Source organism: Neolamprologus multifasciatus, chromosome 3 (assembly GCF_963576455.1).
Source record: "Neolamprologus multifasciatus chromosome 3, fNeoMul1.2, whole genome shotgun sequence".
NCBI lineage: Eukaryota > Metazoa > Chordata > Actinopteri > Cichliformes > Cichlidae > Neolamprologus > Neolamprologus multifasciatus.
In genome coordinates, this window is record NC_140441.1 from 4,190,988 (window position 1) to 4,210,962 (window position 19,975).

General features: G+C 41.3%; 2 protein-coding genes across 5 annotated transcripts in view; one reads left to right on the forward strand and one right to left on the reverse strand.

Annotated features, from left to right (window-relative positions):
• Nucleotides 1-19,975, reverse strand: part of LOC146521147 (macrophage mannose receptor 1-like) — a 47,759-nt gene that overhangs the window by 22,057 nt on the left and 5,727 nt on the right. The gene's annotated exons all lie outside the window — the stretch shown is intronic.
• Nucleotides 809-19,358, forward strand: LOC146521148 (scavenger receptor cysteine-rich type 1 protein M130-like). Of its 4 annotated transcripts, none has more exons than XR_014873134.1 (8): nt 1,008-1,074; nt 6,128-6,160; nt 6,259-6,549; nt 13,651-13,974; nt 14,050-14,328; nt 17,135-17,458; nt 17,537-18,251; nt 18,405-18,955. XR_014873134.1 is itself a non-coding variant. In XM_085154407.1 (8 exons), the coding sequence occupies exons 1-8, from the start codon at nt 1,023-1,025 to the stop codon at nt 19,016-19,018; spliced, it is 1,659 nt and encodes a 552-aa protein (XP_085010533.1). In that variant the 5' UTR covers nt 1,008-1,022; the 3' UTR covers nt 19,019-19,358. The 4 variants fall into 4 exon arrangements, 3 of the variants coding, with proteins under 3 accessions (XP_085010534.1, XP_085010533.1, XP_085010535.1); XM_085154407.1 differs by lacking the exon at nt 18,405-18,955 and adding an exon at nt 18,963-19,358 and having other exon boundaries at nt 17,537-17,836; XM_085154409.1 differs by having other exon boundaries at nt 17,537-17,836; nt 18,148-18,955.

The window sequence follows — 19,975 nt, forward strand, 5'->3', positions numbered from 1 at the left end:
TGGTCAGCACAGCACATCTTGACATGGCAATAATTTCCTACTCTTCCTTGCAAAACACTAAAAATCTATCAGATCACAAATGTAATAGAAGTTAATAAGTTACAGCCAACATTAAAAGCTTTGAATGATTTTTAACATTACAAAAACCAGGCATGTTGAAGGGGTATGTAAACTTATTGTATTTTTTTTTAAGAATTAATAGCAGTCTGTTTGTAATAAACAAGCCTTTTATAACCTTTGACCCCTCGCATATAGCTTCATCAGCAGATTTGTGAATCGATCAATATGTGGTCTTTTCCCCCCTCCCAGTGTAAATATCAACAGTACAGTTCTTTTGATTCATCAGAGGCATCCGATGGAAGACAAAACACTGCTCCATTTAACACTTTATTACTTCTAGAAGGGAGATGCGTCCTGCATGACACGCTGCCGCAGATCTCAAAATGGTGATGCGCCCCCAACAGTTTTATTACAGAAGCTATCTCATTCTAGTGTAAACAACAGTGTCTCAGTAACTTTCCACTAGAGATGGTCCCCTCTTATCTACATTTTCCCAGGCAAACATGAGCGAGAGTCTGCAGCTTTCTACTCCCCAAGGAGATATGGTCTCATGCCTTTATTTTTCAGGGCTGTGTCCACTTAATACTAAAGTATCTGACTTTATAACACTTATTAATAAAACAAAGCATCATTAAGGCACTGCAAATTATTTAATCCCAACACCAGTCAGATCAGCCCAGATATGCAGCTTCTGGCCTGCAGTCTAGTCACAGCAGCAGACTCCTGTATTCAGAGACAAACTGGGAGTGAACTGGTCTGAGAGTGGACACCAGTATAAAAACTGTCTGATCCACTGCTCACACCGGAAACATGGCTGACAGGAAAAGGTCAATGTGTGCCCGAGAGTCTGTGAGATGACACCGATTAATCGAAAACAGTCAGAGAGGCGTGAAGCTCCGCCTCCTCCTGTGGTAGGTATAAAGGCAAAGTACATGTGATGATCAGAGCAGAGAGACGTCAACATGGACATGGATCCCCTGCCGCTGCCGATGCTGCTGATGCTGTGGAGCTCAGGTAGGACACTAACATCACCACGACACACACATGCATCATATAAAAGGATCAGTGAAGGAAAGAAAAAACTGCACTGTGACACTTCAACAGCTTCAATTTAGAATCGTTCAGACGTCAAGAAACAAAAGTCCGTTTTTAATCTGTTTACGGTGTAACGTGCGGTGGAGATGAAGCCAGCCGCGGAGGTGTGCAGGTGGATAGCGAATGAGCAACAGCTTCTGACTTTCCAAAAAGTACTCATTTATTTACAATATCAAAAATAAAAGTGCTACCTCTACCACACATTACTAAAGAGCACACTAGTCCGCGTACACACGGGAGCATCCATTACAGGAGGAGTGCGAAGAAGAACAAAAAGGGAGTGACACACCAGTCATGAGACAGGAGGCGCCGCCATGTGGTGATACACTGCATTACAATAGCAACTGTTACAACGGTCACTTTGACCTGCAGCCTCACATGTTTTAAAACTTTATTAACTATTCTGCTGCAATCATTTAAGAGCCACAGTTGTTATCTTTCTGCAGAATTACTTTAGTTTGTGGGTTTATGTAACAGGAACCAATAAGAATACGACCCCAAGCTGACACAACAGTCAGCGTAAATAAGTGATTTGAAAGAACAATAAAATACCAATGAAAGTGCAACTGCAGTACCAAACCCTACAAACGGTTTACCACATCTAGTAATAAAATTAGTATGCATTCCACAGTCTTTAAACTAGAAGAGTTTGTGCCTTTGAAAGGGTTAAACAGGTCATGGTATTCCTTTTTTGTCTTTCTGGTGTATTTTAAAAATCCTGAAGCTGCTTTACTGACATTCCTGAGTTACATTTACCTGCTGCTGTCATTTAAAATTTAGATTTTCAAACGGGGAGGTTTCCTGATCTGATCCAAGAAATCCCCCCTGACTGATGCATTGTCGCTGCAAAATGACACTTTAACTTGTGGCCTGCTGCACATAACTTATCAGGGGCTGAGAACATTCTGCTTTGATGCCACTGTGCAAACACAGGGGCAATCAATAACTGTTTGAGTCACTAATTGTCTCGATGTGGGCTTCATAGATAATTGGCAAACCTTCTGGAGGAAACCTGGTCTTGTTAGGAGAGATGGCATCCATCCCACTTTGGATGGAGCAGCTCTCATTTCTAGAAATATCGACAAATTTATTAAACCCCTCAAAACATGACTATCCAGAGTTGGGACCAGGAAGCAGAGTTGCAGTCTTACACGCCTCTCTGCAGCTTCTCTCCTCCTGCTACCCCCCCAAAAACCCATCTCCATAGAGACTGTGTCTGCTTCCAAAAAGACAAAAAACAAACAACTTAAACAATCACAAAGAAAGAATAATACAGTATCCACATCTGAACCAAAGAGTAAAACAGTGAAATGTGGATTATTAAATATTAGGTCTCTCTCCTCCAAGTCTCTGTTAGTACATGACTTAATAATTGATCAACAAATTGATTTACTCTGCCTTACAGAAACCTGGTTGCAGCAGGATGATTATGTTAGTTTAAATGAATCAACACCCCCGAGTCATTCTAACTACCAGAAATCTCGAAGCACAGGTCGAGGGGGCGGTGTGGCAGCAATTTTTCACACCAGTCTATTAATTAATGATAGACCAAGACAGACTTTTAATTCATTTGAAAGCCTGATGCTTAGCATTGTCCACCCCAGCTGTGAAACTCAGAAACCAGTCTTACTTGTTATCATCTATCGTCCACCTGGGCCTTACACAGAGTTTCTGTCTGATTTCTCAGACTTTATATCTAATTTAGTTCTGAGCTCAGATAAAATAATTATTGTGGGTGATTTTAACATCCATGTAGATGCTAAAAATGACAGCCTCAACATGGCATTTAATCTGTTGTTAGACTCAATTGGTTTCTCTCAAAATGTAAAAGAACCCACCCACCACTTTAATCACACTCTAGATCTTGTTTTAACATATGGCATAGAAACTGAACATTTAACAGTGTTTCCTGAAAACCCTCTCCTGTCTGATCATTTCTTGATAACATTTACATTTACAATAATTGATTACGCAGCAGTGGAGAGTGGACTTTATCAAAGTAGATGTCTTTCTGAAAGCGCTGTAACTAAGTTTAAGAATATAATCCAGCCACTGTTATCATCGTCAATGCCCTGTACCAACACAGAGCAGAGCAGCTATCTGAACGCTACCCCAACAGAGGTCGATTATCTTGTTAATAATTTCACCTCCTCACTACGTACGACTCTGGATACTGTAGCTCCAGTGAAAACTAAGGTCTCTAATCAGAAGTACCTGACCCCGTGGTATAATTCTCAAACACGTACCCTAAAGCAGATGACTCGTAATCTGGAGAGGAAATGGCGTGTCACAAATTTAGAGGATCATCATTTAGCCTGGAGAAATAGTTTGTTGCTTTATAAGAAAGCCCTCCGCGAAGCCAGAACAGCTTACTACTCATCACTGATTGAAGAAAATAAGAACAACCCCAGGTTTCTCTTCAGCACTGTAGCCAGGCTGACAAAAAGTCAGAGCTCTGTTGAGCCAACCATCCCTTTAACGTTAACTAGTGATGACTTCATGAACTTCTTCACAAATAAAATTTTTATCATTAGAGAAAAAATTACCAATAATCATCCCACAGATGTAATATTATCTACAGCTACTCTTAGTTCCATTGATGTTAAGTTAGACTCTTTTTTTCCAATCGATCTTTCTGAGTTAACTTCAATAATTACTTCCTCCAAACCATCAACGTGTCTTTTAGACCCCATTCCTACAAAACTGCTCAAAGAAGTCCTGCCATTGATTAATTCTTCGATCTTATATATGATCAACCTATCTCTAATAATCGGCTATGTACCACAGGCCTTCAAGGTGGCTGCAGTTAAACCTTTACTCAAAAAGCCATCTCTAGACCCAGCAGTCTTAGCTAATTATAGGCCAATCTCCAACCTTCCTTTCATATCAAAAATCCTTGAAAGAGTAGTTGTCAAACAGCTAACAGATCATCTGCAGAGGAATGGTTTATTTGAAGAGTTTCAGTCAGGTTTCAGAGTTCATCACAGCACAGAAACAGCTTTATTGAAGGTTACAAATGATCTTCTTATGGCCTCTGACAGTGGACTCATCTCTGTGCTTGTCCTTCTTGACCTTAGTGCAGCATTCGATACTGTTGACCATAATATTCTATTAGAGCGATTAGAACATGCTGTAGGTATTACAGGTATTGCACTGCAGTGGTTTGTATCATATCTATCTAATAGACTCCAATTTGTGCATGTAAATGGAGAGTCCTCTTCACACACTGAGGTTAATTATGGAGTTCCACAGGGTTCGGTGCTAGGACCAATTCTGTTTACATTATACATGCTTCCCCTAGGCAGCATCATTAGAAGACATAGCATACATTTTCACTGCTATGCAGATGACACCCAGCTCTATCTGTCCATGAAGCCAGATAACACACACCAATTAGTTAAACTGCAGGAATGTCTTAAAGACATAAAGACTTGGATGGCCACTAACTTTCTGCTTCTTAACTCAGATAAAACTGAGGTCATTGTACTCGGCGCTGAAAAGCTTAGAAATATGGTATCTAACCAGATTCTTACTCTGGATGGCATTACCTTGGCCTCCAGTAACACTGTGAGGAACCTTGGAGTCATTTTTGACCAGGATATGTCCTTCAACGCACATATTAAACAAATATGTAAGACTGCGTTCTTCCATTTGCGCAACATCTCTAAAATTAGAAATATCCTGTCTCAGAGTGACGCTGAAAAACTAGTTCATGCATTTATTACTTCCAGGCTGGACTACTGCAATTCATTATTATCAGGATGTCCAAAAAACTCACTGAAAAGCCTTCAGTTAATCCAAAATGCTGCAGCAAGAGTACTGACAGGGACTAGAAGGAGAGAGCATATTTCTCCTGTTTTGGCTTCCCTTCATTGGCTTCCTGTTAAATCCAGAATTGAATTCAAAATCCTGCTCCTCACATACAAGGTCTTAAATAATCAGGCCCCATCTTATCTTAATGACCTTGTAGTACCATATCACCCTATTAGAGCACTTCGCTCCCGCTCTGCAGGCCTACTTGTTGTTCCTAGAGTATTTAAAAGTAGAATGGGAGGGAGAGCCTTCAGTTTTCAGGCCCCTCTTCTGTGGAACCAGCTTCCAGTTTGGATTCAGGAGACAGACACTATCTCTACTTTTAAGATTAGGCTTAAAACCTTCCTTTTTGCTAAAGCATATAGTTAGGGCTGGACCAGGTGACCCTGAATCCTCCCTTAGTTATGCTGCAATAGATGTAGGCTGCCGGGGGATTCCCATGATGCATTGAGTTTTTCCTTTCCAGTCACCTTTCTCACTCACTATGTATTAACAGACCTCTCTGTATTGAATCGTATCTGTTATTAATCTCTGTCTCTCTTCCACAGCATGTCTTTATCCTGTCTTCCTTCTCTCACCCCAACCGGTCGCAGCAGATGGCCGCCCCTCCCTGAGCCTGGTTCTGCCGGAGGTTTCTTCCTGTTAAAAGGGAGTTTTTCCTTCCCACTGTCGCCAAAGTGCTTGCTCATAGGGGGTCATATGATTGTTGGGCTTTTCTCTGTATCTATGAAGCGCCTTGAGGCGACATTTGTTGTGATTTGGCGCTATATAAATAAAATTGAATTGAATTGAATTGAATTACTAAATCTCTATTCCAAAAAGTCTATAAAAAAGACTTTACAGACTGCTACTACTAGTTATGTTTTTCTTTAGTACCATGTGTTTTCATTTAACAGTACTCAATGGGAGTCCCATTAAGTACTGTTAAGCTTTCTCTTCATACTATCTATTCAACGGAGGTTTCTTTCTACCAAGAGGGAGTTTTCCATCCCCACTGTCATCATGTGCTTGTTCATAGGGAGTCATATTCATATTATTGTACTTTTCCAAGAGGTTTTGAGACAAAGTTAACAGGCTTTGAGATTTGCACATGAGGCAGGTGACACAGCCAAGAGAAAAAAAACACAAAATGATGGTTCTTCTCTCATTTTCTCCTCAGGACTCCAGGCTGAAGTAAAACACGATTCAACAGGTAAACAGAAAAATAAAAAATAGTACCAAAATCAAACTTACTAGAAAATTTCACGAGGAATTTCCCCCCTTTACTGAAACTCTCTGCTTTCTGTTCAGAGTTTATGAGGTTGGTGGGAGGAGCCAGTCGCTGTGCAGGCACACTGGAGCTGAAGCATGAGGGAGAATGGAGACGAGCTACTAGTGGAGATGTAGTGGACTACTTTGAAATGGAGGCAGCAGCTGCTTTCTGTCAAGATCTGAACTGTGGCTCTGCTGTTTCTTTACGAAAGAGACATGTGTCATACCAATCTTTGTGGCTACTCATAGTTGAACGTCGACCTGATTATGATTTGCCAAGATATGTAATGTCATGGAACGCTTCTTCGGTTCTGGAGCTCACCTGTTCAGGTAAGCCAGACTGGTGATATTAGATTATGTCACCAGTCTGTGACATCATCTAATGATATGGAACGCCAGGACTTCCATAATGAATTAATTAAATACACCATTAAATACACCATTAAATAATTAATTAAATGTGGCAATAATTAATTAAAATGGGAAATAATTAATTAAATAAATAGTTATGACACATGTAATTAATTAATTATTGACACATTTAATTATTTATTTATGTATTTCACATTTTAATTATTTATTGACACATTTAATTAATTATTTATGTATTTCACATTTTAATTAATTATTGACATATTTAATTAATTATTTAAAGATATATTTATTTATTTCATTTTGGCAGTCCTGGCGCCTGGCTCTCATCTTGAATTAATTTTATCTGTCAACCTCACCCATCAAACTCAGGGGGCGGGGCTAATGCTGATCGACTCAAAACCATTGCTTTGGCCTGGTGGCCATTGTTTTTAGCACACAACAACCAGCATGTGGAAACTAACAGAACTGAACTTTGAAAAACCCTGTGTGTCACCAAATACAGTTTTAATATTTGTTTAGCCGAGAATGTAGTGGTTTAATCTTCATGTGTCTGGTCGGTTTGTCAAGATAGAGCCTCTTTGCAAAAGTGCTTTGATGATTTCGGAGATGTCTGCCCAGTCTCACGGCAAAGCGGAGGATAGACCCGCTCGCCTCGCAAACAATCGAGCTGTTATTACCACCGACAAAGCGCAGGCCCTGACACGGACTTCTTTTACTGAGGTTATATTTATTAGGGTTTTATTTCCTGATGTTCTTATGTGTCCTACGTGTTTCAGTCGCCAATTCTGAATTATAACTAACATTAAAAACATGTTTAAGGAGGAGAGAGAGCAAATAAATTCGATTAACAGCTGATCTTTGGGTTTTTGTTCAGTAATCAGCGTGACCTGTGTATAAACGCATAAAAGAGATAACGTTGGTGTTTCCGTCATGTAGTAACTGCTGGCTTTAACTGTACAAAGGTTGTTCGACACTGTGACACCCATACAGACTTCATGATGCTAATATTTTTATTGTGAATATTAATCATGAGGGTAAACGGACCTGTACACCACGGAGCGAGGTCAGCATGTCCACGATATCTTCAGCTCTCTGAGTTAACCCAGAGTTTCCCAGCTGACTAATCTAACGGTCATCTACGAATAATTCACGGGTCATATCAATATGATTTTAAAGAAAAGCATCCTTAATACTGCCAACTATTCCAGAGACGTGAACATCTACAGCATAAAGAACACAAAAATATAGCAGTCTAACGCAACACTGTAACAGAGATGAACCGTCAGTGTGTCGCAGATCAAAGTGGAATGAAAGCGATTGGTTGAACAGGTGTGATCTGTGTTTTCTGCATTTTCATCAGCGTCAGAGACTCAGCAGCAGATTAGAATAACAGTTATACATTTAATAAATTACCAAATGAACGCAAGAAACGAGCAAACCTGTTCCGACAATTTGAGTTTGTGTTCCCTCAGCTGCAGACTCGCTGCTGTTTAAATGTTTGAGAGGAAGATTAGATATAAAGCAAACGTCAAACATAGACTCAGTCTGCGTTCACATTTGATATGAGGCCAGGACGGATAATGGCTGTGTCCTGTTTTAAGATCATACATGTAAAATTGTTGTCTGACCTCCGTCGATCCAGCCGCTCAGAGTTAACTTGGATAAATTATATATTATATAGATTTATAGATAAATTATAGTTAAGGAGTATCACAGATAACACCCACGTGAGCTGTGTGACTGTTCACCACTACACTGAAATCAGTAGCTATTACTGAAATACACGTGCTATTTCATAAACTATAATATAAATAGGGAGGTCCTACTAACATGTTTAGTTTTAAAGGCCACCTTCCTGCCTTTAGTCTCATTCATGAGCAGTATTAGTTTTCTTCTAACATCCAGAAGTCTGCACCATGTGTTTCATAGTTTGTAACAAGCCTTTGACAGTTAAACACAACATAAATAAATGAATAAAAAGAGAGAGAGAGAGAAAAAAATCACACAAATTATATGTTAACCTCATTTATTTTTAGTTAAGTAAACTCTAAAAATTCTAACAGATCGCTGGTGCTTAGAATACAGTTGAATAACTATTAAAAAACATATGATATAATATTTCTGTCCAGGTTGCAGTCTGCATTATGAACATGCTGTTGCAAACTCTGCTCCTCTCGGTGGAAATGCGCCTTCTCTTTCCTCTTTGTATAAAACATTTTAAAAGTCAGTTTAATCTCAAAATTCACTGTTAAATCCAAAACACACCAGATAAAGAAAAGCGAATAGTTGAGTCTAACACATGTGCCAGTGAACCATTAAACGTCTGTAAAACTGTGCAGTTATGAAACGTAACTTTAACCTCAGCCAAACCGATTTGCTCAGTTGTAAATAAAACAGCGAAGTAAACGTGACCCGACAGACAAAACCTGAGTGAATTAAGTCCAGCGTTTAACCACTGAGAGCTAAAACTCAGGTGAGGTTTCAAAGCTGTGTGCCGGTGATTGGACGTCAGCCGCTGATAAAGTGGGTTCGCCTATAAAGTGCTCTGTTGGGAAACAAGCTCCAGCAGCTCTGCGCTCGGGAAAAACTATATTTACTTATCTTGTGCATCTTGTGCACATTTTTGTGCAGAAAAATGTGCTGACGTTGCGTAATATCGAGCACCGGCTACCCAGTTAAACTGTGACTATCACCAGGTAACGTGGGCGTGTTTCTTGAATTAGCAGCAGGTGTTAAACAGCTGACAGGTGAGGAGGAGGATGCATGCAGGTAAACTGAGGGCCTGTTGAGCTGATCGCTGGTTTCGTGAGAAAAATGTCAGCTCGTTCTTTATGTTACAGAAGCACAGAGACACAAGAGCAGGCGGAAAGAGACGATCGTTCGGTGAAAATGAGAATCTGCAAATGCAACACGTGGAACACGGAGAGTGGAATATGTAAACAAACCGGTTAACGTAACCCCCTCGGTGCTCTCTGCATGCTGACTGTTAGCAGAGCTACTGAAATCTCTGAAAACATCTGAGCACAAACATGTTCTATGTTGACAACCTGACCAGACATGTGAAGATTACAGCGCGACATTCGCAGCTAAAACACTGTTAAAAGTGTAGTTGGTGACAGAAAAACGGGGTATTTTAAAGCTACACCACCATTGCTGCCTGTGATTTGAAATGCATTCTGGGATACCTGGCTGCCCCAAGTCTACACAAGCAATCGATTATCTAGGATCGACCTGTTTTGGCGTACTTTGCACGGCAACCAATCAAATGTTAGAGAAGCTGCATGGGCAGCGTTAACCCCGCCCCCTGCGTTTGATGGGTGAGGTTGACAGATAAAATAATTGTCAATAATTAATTTTAATTAATTATTTAATGGTGTATTTAATTAATTCATTATGGCAGTCCTGGCGTTCCATAAGCAGACAGCAAAGGCCCTGTTTGATAACTACTCCTGTTTCTGCATCTTAGCTTGACTTAACTCTTTAGTTTCTTTTCATATTTGTGCATTATTATTTTGAGTTTTTATGTATTTTTGCTTCTTTCTGTTCTGCATTCTATTGTTTGTAACTTACTTTCTGTACTGCACTTTGGTCCTGTGCTGGGTATTTTAAAGTGCTTTATAAATAAAATTGGACTGGATTTTCATCATAATTAGAGCTGTGAGTAAGAAGCATGCTCACTTCATAGAGGTCCTTAAATATACTCCACAGCGCTTCTTGCAGACAATAACACAACCTGATAAAAAATAGTTGAACAGCTACAGTCCCTGTTTGTCTGTTCATGTTAATCTCTGGCTCTCTCCCACAGCGTGTCTTTGGCCCTGTCTTCCTACCTTCACCTCCACCTGGTTGCAGTAGATGGCTGCACCTCCCTGAGTTTAACTGAATTTAAATTCACATCATGCATAAAATTATGGCTGACTTTGCTCTGAGCACTACAGACACCTATTATTCTCCGAGCTCTATCTATTGCTAACCTTTCGTGCTTTAGTGATGGCCTTTCCTGCCCAATGTTTTTTTTTTCTCTTATTAGCTGATTGTGTATTTAAATTCCCTTCAATTTAGTTTCAATTATTTAGCACCAAATACCTCAAGGCATTTTATATTGTAGGTAAAGACCTTACAATAATACAGAGAAAATGCAAAAAATCTGACAATCAACTATGAGCAAGTGCTTGGTAAGAGAGGGAAGGAGAAACTTCCTGTTAACAAGAAGAACCTCTGATAGAACAGTAGTATCTCATAATTATGTCTTGATGCATGCTTAACCATCCAGGTATGTTAATCTCAAGTGCCTTCATCAGTCTCATCCGTCAGCTGAGATTGAAGTCAGTTCGATGAGTGACAAAATGTTTCTTCCACTGAAAGTGCTATGTCTAAGTGTTGAACTCCATGCCTGGAGTGCCGGTGTCCTGCAGGTTTTAGATGTGTGCTTGATCCAACACTGCTGATTGAAATGGCTAAATTACCTCCTCAACATGTCTTGAAGTTCTCCAGGAGCTTGGTAATGAACTAATCATTTGATTCAGGTCTGTTGACCCAGGGTCATATCTAAAACCTGCAGGACACCGGCACTCCAGGCATGGAGTTCGACACCTCTGGTCTAGATGAACAGAATGAACCTTTTTGGGTGTCTCATAATTACATGCAGATGGGGTATTAGCGGGGCGTGGCCTGCGGTGCCGTGCAGAGGAGGCGGACGCACCTGCACGGCATCCGCAATCATGCCCCGCCGAATTAAATATTGTACTGGGTCCTGTGGTTGGCGTTGTTGTTGTGATAATGTTGAGCGGGCAGCGGCAGAGCTGCAGCTCTGTGAGCATTGTGAACAGCAACCATGTGAGTCAATAAAGTATGCTGCAAAGGATGAATTTGCACCCGGGTCTGCCGTGGTCTTTTACAGGGGTGTAAAACACATGGTGAGTGAAAAGGCCACAAGTATGCCCTAGTCTGGATGCAAGTGCTCTTTTGGAGAGTTCTGATAATATAAGGGCCTTAAGACAGGAAAGGCCAGTCATTTACTTAGTTAGCTTTCAGTGTCTCGTCACTACTTTCTGCTCTCCTCATATCTCTGTGTTTCCTTGTCGAGGTGCGTTTCCCTTTCTGGAGTTCCATCTTTTGTTCAGACTGGGTAACCTGCTGTATTCTGCTGCTCCGAGTGTCATTAAAGCTCAGAGAATATCTTGGAGTTCGTCTGCATGGGGGTGGGCACGCTACACGGACTCCAAAAAGACCATCAGGGTGTACACCTCACCCCTGGCGTCGTTGCCCACCTCTCAATTTTAAATACACGTAGACATTGAGGGCTATCAGGAGGGGCTATGCGCTTACCTGCTGCTCTCTGGCAGGTAGCTCCATGCCCTCCTGGGTTTTAAATGCACCTTAGAACACACATGCATCAACACTACATATGAGCGGGCGGAATGAGGTTTGGAGCCTTCTCACACCCCCGTTCTCTGCGGCCTGTTGGAGTGCGGGGGCTAGGAGGAGGAGTTGGCCATCCGACTGGGGTCTGGAGTGTGGGGCCTCCCTGCTGCTGCGGAGTTGGGGCGGTCTGCTTCTCCCCACCGCAGGGAAAAGGGTAACACCACTTGGGTCTGGGTGCAGTTTCCCCCTCCAGTGGCAAAGGTACCTAGACCCGGTTCTTAGAGTGGGAAGCTTGGGAAGTGTGATTGTGTGTACAGCGTCTCTTTATGTCTGTCTCCACGTTGGGTGAGTGTTGAGTAAGTGCATATGAGAGCATGAGGGTGGGAATGGATGTTTGTATCTGTGTGTGCCTGTATGTCTGTGTCTATATGTCATGTTGGGTATCAGACGCCACCTCTCAGGTCCTCCAAGGTTTGGAGGCCTATCTCCCCCCACCACTTCCCCTGCCAGTGGCAGACGCCCTCAGACATTGGTGCGTTGGTGGTTCTTTGTGTCCGGGGGTGGGCGTCCAAGTACACACCGGCTCACTCCTTGGTGGCTGCTTATCGGGGCCTGGAGCCTGGAGCCTGGGTTTCGATCGGGCCACTTCGGGGTGGGGTGCCCTCGGCCTCTCGGCCTGGGGCTCGGTCACTCTGGCACAGCTGGCTGCCGGCGGAGGTCACGGGCACGTCACAGCAACCCCCCCTGGCTTCTGAGTGACACCTCATCTGGGACTCTCCTCAGCTCTTTCTGGGATAGTGGTGCAGCTGCCCCTCTGTTGGTCTTCCTTGGTCTCTTGTGTTCTGGGGGCCTCTGGATGTCTGGAGTTTTGATCTCCTCCATACCTGCTTCATGCCCTGGTGGATGGGGCTGTGGCCCCCCCACACCCTCTAGCAGACCATTACATGAAGGAACCTTTTAAAAACAAGCGCGTCCATGCTCACAGGTGTACACACGGGTATTCACACACACAAACTACACCCTTTTTGGCTCCTACCTCAAAGCACACTGGGCTGTCGATCTTACGTGCTGCACAATAATGTTTAATATTTAGTACTGTTATATTCCCATATATCATCGTGATGTTGTTTATTGTATTGCTCTCGTTTTCTTCTGCTTGTTTTCTTTTTTCTTTCTCAACAGGTGATCCAGGTGATCGATATATGTATTTTTTTTGTCTGCTTATTTAGTTGGTTTTTGTTTTTTTGTCCCCGTCCCTCTTCTCTGCTGTTTTTCCCCCCTCTTCCTTTCTCCCTTTTCTTTTCCTCATTCAACTCTGTCCCGTATCTAACAAGTGAAAATAAAAAAATAAATAAAATAAACAATAAAAGGTGAATCAAATAGACCATTACGGCAAGGCTGGGATGGTCAAAATCCGTTGGGCATCTTTCTTCGCCTTTAGACAATAATTCTGATGGCAAAAGAGCAAAATGGGACTGGCAAAAAAAAAAAGGAGTTCGTCTGCATTTGATGACATATATCAGTATGAACTGTGTGTGTCAGTAACATGTGTGTGTTCTGATGTTAATGATGAAATGATGTTGGATTTGTGCTGAGTAGACTTTGAATCAGTGAAAAGTTGTTTGCTGACCTCTTCTTCTTGTGTCTGCTGTCTCTGATCTCTCTCTATTTGATCTCATCTGATCTCTTCAGACTCTGTGAGGCTGCTGAATGGGACCAGTCTGTGTTCAGGCAGACTGGAGGTGAACTACAACCAGTCTAATCAGTCCAAGCAGAGCTGGACCTCCGTGTGTGAAGATCATTTTGACCAGCAGGATGCAGAGGTGGTCTGTAGGGAGCTTGGCTGCGGGCCTCCCTCAGCCCTCCAAGGGGCACTCCATGGAAACATGGGGGCTCCAGTGTGGAGCAAAGAGTTCCAGTGTGAAGGCCATGAGTCTACTCTCCTGGACTGTAGGAGCTCAAACTCTACTAGAAGCAGCTGCTCACCAGGCAACGCTGTTGGACTCACCTGCTCAGGTAGAAGCAGCTGCAGCTTCGATTTGCTTCAAACTCACTGCATTTTTTACTGATGTCTCTCTGCTTTCTGTTCAGAGCCTATCAGGTTAGTGGGAGGAGCCAGTCGCTGTGCAGGTACACTGGAAATGAATCTGGGAGAGTGGAGACCAGTGGATGGAGATGATTGGGCCCTGAGGGAAGCAGCAGTTGCCTGTAAACAGCTGGACTGTGGCTCTGCTCTTGCTGTAGAACATAGGAAGTCCTCAGACAGACCTGTGTGGAGGATACAATTTGACTTTGTTAAGAGTAGATTTCCTCTGAGGGAGTTTGTAATATCAGTAAACTCTTCCTCCTCTTTGGATCTCACATGCTCAGGTAACCACATCACTTCATCATTTGTTACATAAGGAGGTGGGCAGAGTAGACAGTGTGTTTATCATCATGCTGACTTATGAGAGTTAACTTTTTATTGTCATTGCACAGTTTTACCCCCATGTTGGCACTACACACAGCACAACAGGAGAACAACACAGTAACTTAATGTAATAATTAAAAAGACATTAGATTAAGTGGGGGGGGGGGGGTCCAATGATTTTTGACCCTCTGAAGTGCTTTTTTTGTGCCATGGTGCTGCTGGAGAACCACGCACAGATGCAGTTGTCAGCACACTTTCAATGGAGTAGCTGTAGAAGACGATCAGCAGCTACCTCCTCAGATCCATTTTTTTGAGGATTCTCAGGAAGTGGAGACACTGTTGGGCCTTCCTCATGTCCTCTTTTCTTCTTTGACATGGAAATTGTTTCCTTTCAACAATCACAAAGGATCTTCCATTTCCATAAATGTGCCTGGAGAAGATGAAGAAAAAGGTGTAGCCGATGTGGAAGTGTTTTAGAAAGTGCTGTGATAAATACCTGTACATATGAGCACAGACTGTGTGCAGGAGATGGAGTTTGTTGACACCATGCTTACTTTGAAATAAGTGTTTAAGGACCAAAAGATATTATTAGAACCTAGTTACACAGTGAGCTTTAATAAAATGCAGAGTCTATAGAATGATATTTATGTCACAACAAATGTGCAAGCAAATAATCACAGGCACAACCAAATTCTTTGCACGTAAATTCAACAACTTGTGTGCGCAGAACTTAGCTGCGCACACAAAGAAGCCATCGTTGACACCTGATTGTCTCCTTTGAATGTGCTGGTACAGTTTTACACTCTAGTGAGTAGCTGTCTCCACTTGGAGAGAAATCCTTCTTGTGAGTGTAAAGATATTGTTAACTGTCTGGAGGCAGAGCCCAAATCATGATGGGGTCCTAATGGATGGACCCTTCAGGTTACTGTGTTGAACTGAGTTACACAGTGGCAGAAACGATCGTTTAGACTGTATTTGGTAACAATTAAAGTTTGCTGAAACAATTATTAACAGTTATTGTTTGCAGCGCAGCATTGAAAATACTGACAACAGTCCCTGGATTATTTAATATCCAGGGACATTAATTAAAATATTTTGAACCAAAAGATTCTAAGGCAACTTCTGAAGCTCTGCAATCCTGTTCTATTATTCTGTTGGACAGTATCACATAGTTTCTATGACTTAATAAGTAAAATATGAAAAACTCATAATAAGAATCAGGAAAGGAAGTGTGGATCCGAATCTGGCATTTAGAACTTTGGCCAAAAGACAGACATTAAAACCTGCCAACAAAACGTTGCTCAGTATGCAGCAAACACAGGAAACTGCACATACATAACTGGAAGGAAGTGCTTAAAAACATACCCTAGAATTCAGCAATCTTTAAGATTTTTTCCAGACATTTATACATCAGTCCATGCACTAGTGCACAGGAGTAATAACAGCTGTAGATGAACTTGCAAAAACGGGCAAAATGCAATTTCAGAAAGTTAAGAAACGTCCCTACCCTCACCTATGGTTATGAGCTGTGGGTAGTGACCAAAAGAACAAGATCGCGGATACAAGCAGAAATGAGCTTCGTTCAGAAGGGTGGCTGGCCTCTCCGTGAGAGATAGGGTGAGAAGTTCGACCATTGCGGCTTCTGGTTCATTAACCAGCCAGAGGAACCTGCTGTTTTAAGCAACAGAATTGTTTAGCATCCATCTGAAAATGTGAAACATAAAACTATAATTTTGGCAACTTTGTAATATTGATTTACCAGATGTTATAATTATGATGTCTACATGTTTAATCTTGATCTTTTACTAAATGTACTACTATTAACTCCTCTGATAACACTTAATGTGATTTATTAACAGTAATGGATGAACAAAGCAGGCCCAGTGGGTTGATTTGGTGGAACATAACACATTTTAATAACATTAAGGCTAACATTAGCATTAGCAGCATAAAATGAATAATCAACCATTTGTTTGAGCACTTTTAAAAAAGAGAGTAAACTTTTAACTCAATGTTGTCAAATCAAAAATCGTTGTTCAGTAAGTCCTCTAACACTATTAGATGTAAAAAAAAGTATAACTACCTACCTTAGTTTCATCAAAAGCACTCAAAATAAGTTGGAGGGTTTTTTTATTCTTACTGTTTACATTCACAGTGATGTTTTCAGCATTTTCAGCAAGTATCAGATTTAAAATAGGAATTTGTTTCCTACGTGAAATGAATAAATGTGATAAATATGAAACATTATAATATTACATTATTATAACATTTTAATATGTGGCGTAATTTGATCACAAAGGTTTTGATTACAAAGGTTTTTATAGTTTTCTCTTTATCTCACAGTCAAAACACACACACACACACACACACACACACACACACACACACACACACACACATTTTTATACATCTCTGGCCACCCCTCCCTGGTTCTGCTTTAGGTGATCTGAGTTGGCATCATGAAAAGAACCCAAAGACTTGAGTCAAGTAAAAGACCTGTTAGATGGTATCTTTTAGCTGGATTTTTTCTTCAGTCTTTAGGTTCTTCTTCATATTTGTGCACATTTGTCATTGTTCAGTGGTATATTTTGTTTCTTCTAAAGCTGTTTTCCTGTTGTCTTTGGGTCTGTTTGGTTTGGATTTACTGGACGAACTCTGATTTTCACAGATGAAAGTTTGAATCAGTAAAAAGTTGTTTGCTGACCTCTTCTTCTTGTGTCTGCTGTCTCTGATCTCTCTCTATTTGATCTCATCTGATCTCTTCAGACTCTGTGAGGCTGCTGAATGGGACCAGCCTGTGTTCAGGCAGACTGGAGGTGAACTACAACCAGTCTAACCAGTCCAAGCAGAGCTGGACCTCCATGTGTGAAGATCATTTTGACCAGCAGGATGCAGAGGTGGTCTGTAGGGAGCTTGGCTGCGGGCCTCCCTCAGCCCTCCAAGGGACACTCTATGGAGACATGGGGGCTCCAGTGTGGAGCAAAGAGTTCCAGTGTGAAGGCCATGAGTCTACTCTCCTGGACTGTAGGAGCTCAAACTCTACTAGAAGCAGCTGCTCACCAGGCAAAGCTGTTGGACTCACCTGCTCAGGTCGAAGAGCAGCTGCAGCTTCGATTTGCTTCAAACTCACTTCATTTTTTTACTGATGACCCTCTGCTTTCTTTTCAGAGCCTATCAGGTTAGTGGGAGGAGCCAGTCGCTGTGCAGGTACACTGGAAATGAATCTGGGAGAGTGGAGACCAGTGTATACATGGGCCAGGACCCTGAGGGAACCAGCTGCTTTTTGCAAACATCTGGACTGTGGCTCAGATGTTTCTGTAAAAAAGAGAGAGCCCCCAAACACACCTATGTGGATTCTCAGATTTTTCTGTGAACCTTATTATTTTTCTATGATGGGGTGTTTACAGTCACCAACCATCACCAATGAATCATTTACTGATGGTTCAGTCATGGAGCTCACCTGTTCAGGTAAGCCAATCTGTGACATCATTAATTGTATAGCTAGAGGTGGGTGGAGCAGACTGACTTGAGTCCAGCAAACATGCTTTTTGATAAAAGCTTCTGTTTTTGCATCGTAGTTAGATCCTTTAAATACACGTCACATTACTGGGACTGATCTAGCTCCCAGCACTACAGACAGCTTATTATTCTATGAGCTCCACCTCTGATTCTTCTATGATTAGCTCCTTGTGTACTTTAAAGGCCAGCTGTTTCATTAGTTAGCTTTCAGTGTCTGTTCACCACCTGCTGCTCTCCTCATATCTCTGTTTCCCTTTTAGGGTGAGTTTCCTTTTCTGGAGTTCCATCTTTTGTTCAGACTGGGTAACCTGCTGTATTCTGCTGCTCCAAGTGTCATTAAAACTCATCGAATATCTTAGAGTTTGTTGATTTACTGCCGTATGAATAAAATTCTATTGAATCTGATTAAATTGGACAGATGAGCATTTCAGACCCTTATTGTAACTGAGTAATTTTACTTTTACATGTACTTCTAAGTAAGAAGTAAGAATCACTGTGATCCATGATATCATTTAAGTCCAGACCTCAAGTTAACTGAAATGTTGTGATGGCATTAAGAAACCAACAAACACTCAAACAATTCTGTAAAGAACAGTAGGTCAAAATTCCTACATAACTATCTGAGAGTCTGATAAACTCATTAGCACTAGCTTTTCTGCCTGCTCACTTCTATCCTCTTCTTCTATATTTCTGTGCCTTCTTTCCACCTCACCACCATGGGAGCAGAGCTTTCAGCTGCTTTGCTCCCCGGCTGTGGAACTCTCTAACTCCAGATATAAGAAACATTGGATCTCTCCTCCAGTTTAAACCTCAACTCAAAACCCATCTGTTCATATCTGCAGATTCACTGTAAACCCACTTTTTGTTAATTCTATCTTGTGCTTTGTTTTATTGTTCTTCATTTTGTCATTTTTCTATTATGTTTTTTCTCCTATTGCAAAGTGTCCTTGGGTATCTTGAAAGGCGCTTTATAAATACATTTCATCATTATTATTATTGTTATTATTGTTTTTTGTTGTTGTTTTTGTTGCTAAAGATGGATCTCTGTGCTGTCATGTCTCTCATGTCTCTCTAGGAAAACAGGGAGCAGGTGCAGGGCAGATGGGAGAACAGGGGCCTGGTGGACTGTAACCTCTGTGTCGGTGCTGCTGAAGGACGGCTGGCTGAAGAGGGAGGTTCTCAGGGGGCAGAAGAGGCAGTCCAGTGAGCTAATGTCACAGTCAGACAAATTTTCAGCTGACAAATGAGGAACCATCAGTTCAGATTTGAGTTTTTTCGCTTTAAACAGCCTTCAACTGTAATGATTCTGCAGTTTTCTTACTGACAGCATTAAAATACTAAAACTATCAATGTGTCTGTAAGTCTGTCGAGTTTGTCTAATCTCCCTGCTCACTGTTTCCTACTAGACATATCAAATATGAGCACAGGTGATGAGTTTCCTCTAAATAATCCAGTGGTGCGCTCTGCTGTTTTTGTTGTGGACATAATTTAATGTAGACTTTATTTGAAGGATATTTATTAAAGGAATTTAGCAGGAGCAAAGCTAAAGCAGAATCAAATGATAATAACAATCACAGAATAATAATCAAATAACATCAGTTATACTTGTCTAATTAACCTACTCCGAGCTAATGCTTTTCATATCTTTGGGAGGAAAGAGACTGGCGAGGAGACGGACACTGAAGATGTGTTTATCTCAGTGTTTCATGTTAAAAAAAATAATCCAGGAGGAAAGCAATGGACTCCTTCTGAAAAATTCAACATGGCGACTTTGATGAACAGTGAAAAATCCAATTAAAATAGTGTCCAATACGAGGACATCAAGTCTGTATTAAAAGTCCAACCCTTTAAAATGGACAATCCCAATTTAAACCAGGTATGGATTGGGACACTTATTATCCCATTCATGATTCTTATGGGTCTGAAACAGTCTAAGCAGAAACAGGACATAAACAGTACAATGTTTTGGTATCCTTCCTGACCTCTTAAAGCAGTAAATTTTTCATTTTCTTTACCTTGTGTTTAAGTCAGCAGAGATTGCTGTCAGAATGAAACAAAAATTATGGATCCATTATAAACTGCAAACAG

What these genes read in the sequence shown, in the direction of transcription:
- LOC146521148 (XM_085154408.1), top strand. Translation starts at nt 1,023, where the DNA reads ATGGACATGGATCCCCTGCCGCTGCCGATGCTGCTGATGCTGTGGAGC. An exon ending in AGTAAAACACGATTCAACAG is followed by an intron (nt 6,161 to 6,258) that starts GTAAACAGAAAA and finishes CTTTCTGTTCAG; the next exon opens with AGTTTATGAGGTTGGTGGGA. An exon ending in TGTTGGACTCACCTGCTCAG is followed by an intron (nt 13,975 to 14,049) that starts GTAGAAGCAGCT and finishes CTTTCTGTTCAG; the next exon opens with AGCCTATCAGGTTAGTGGGA.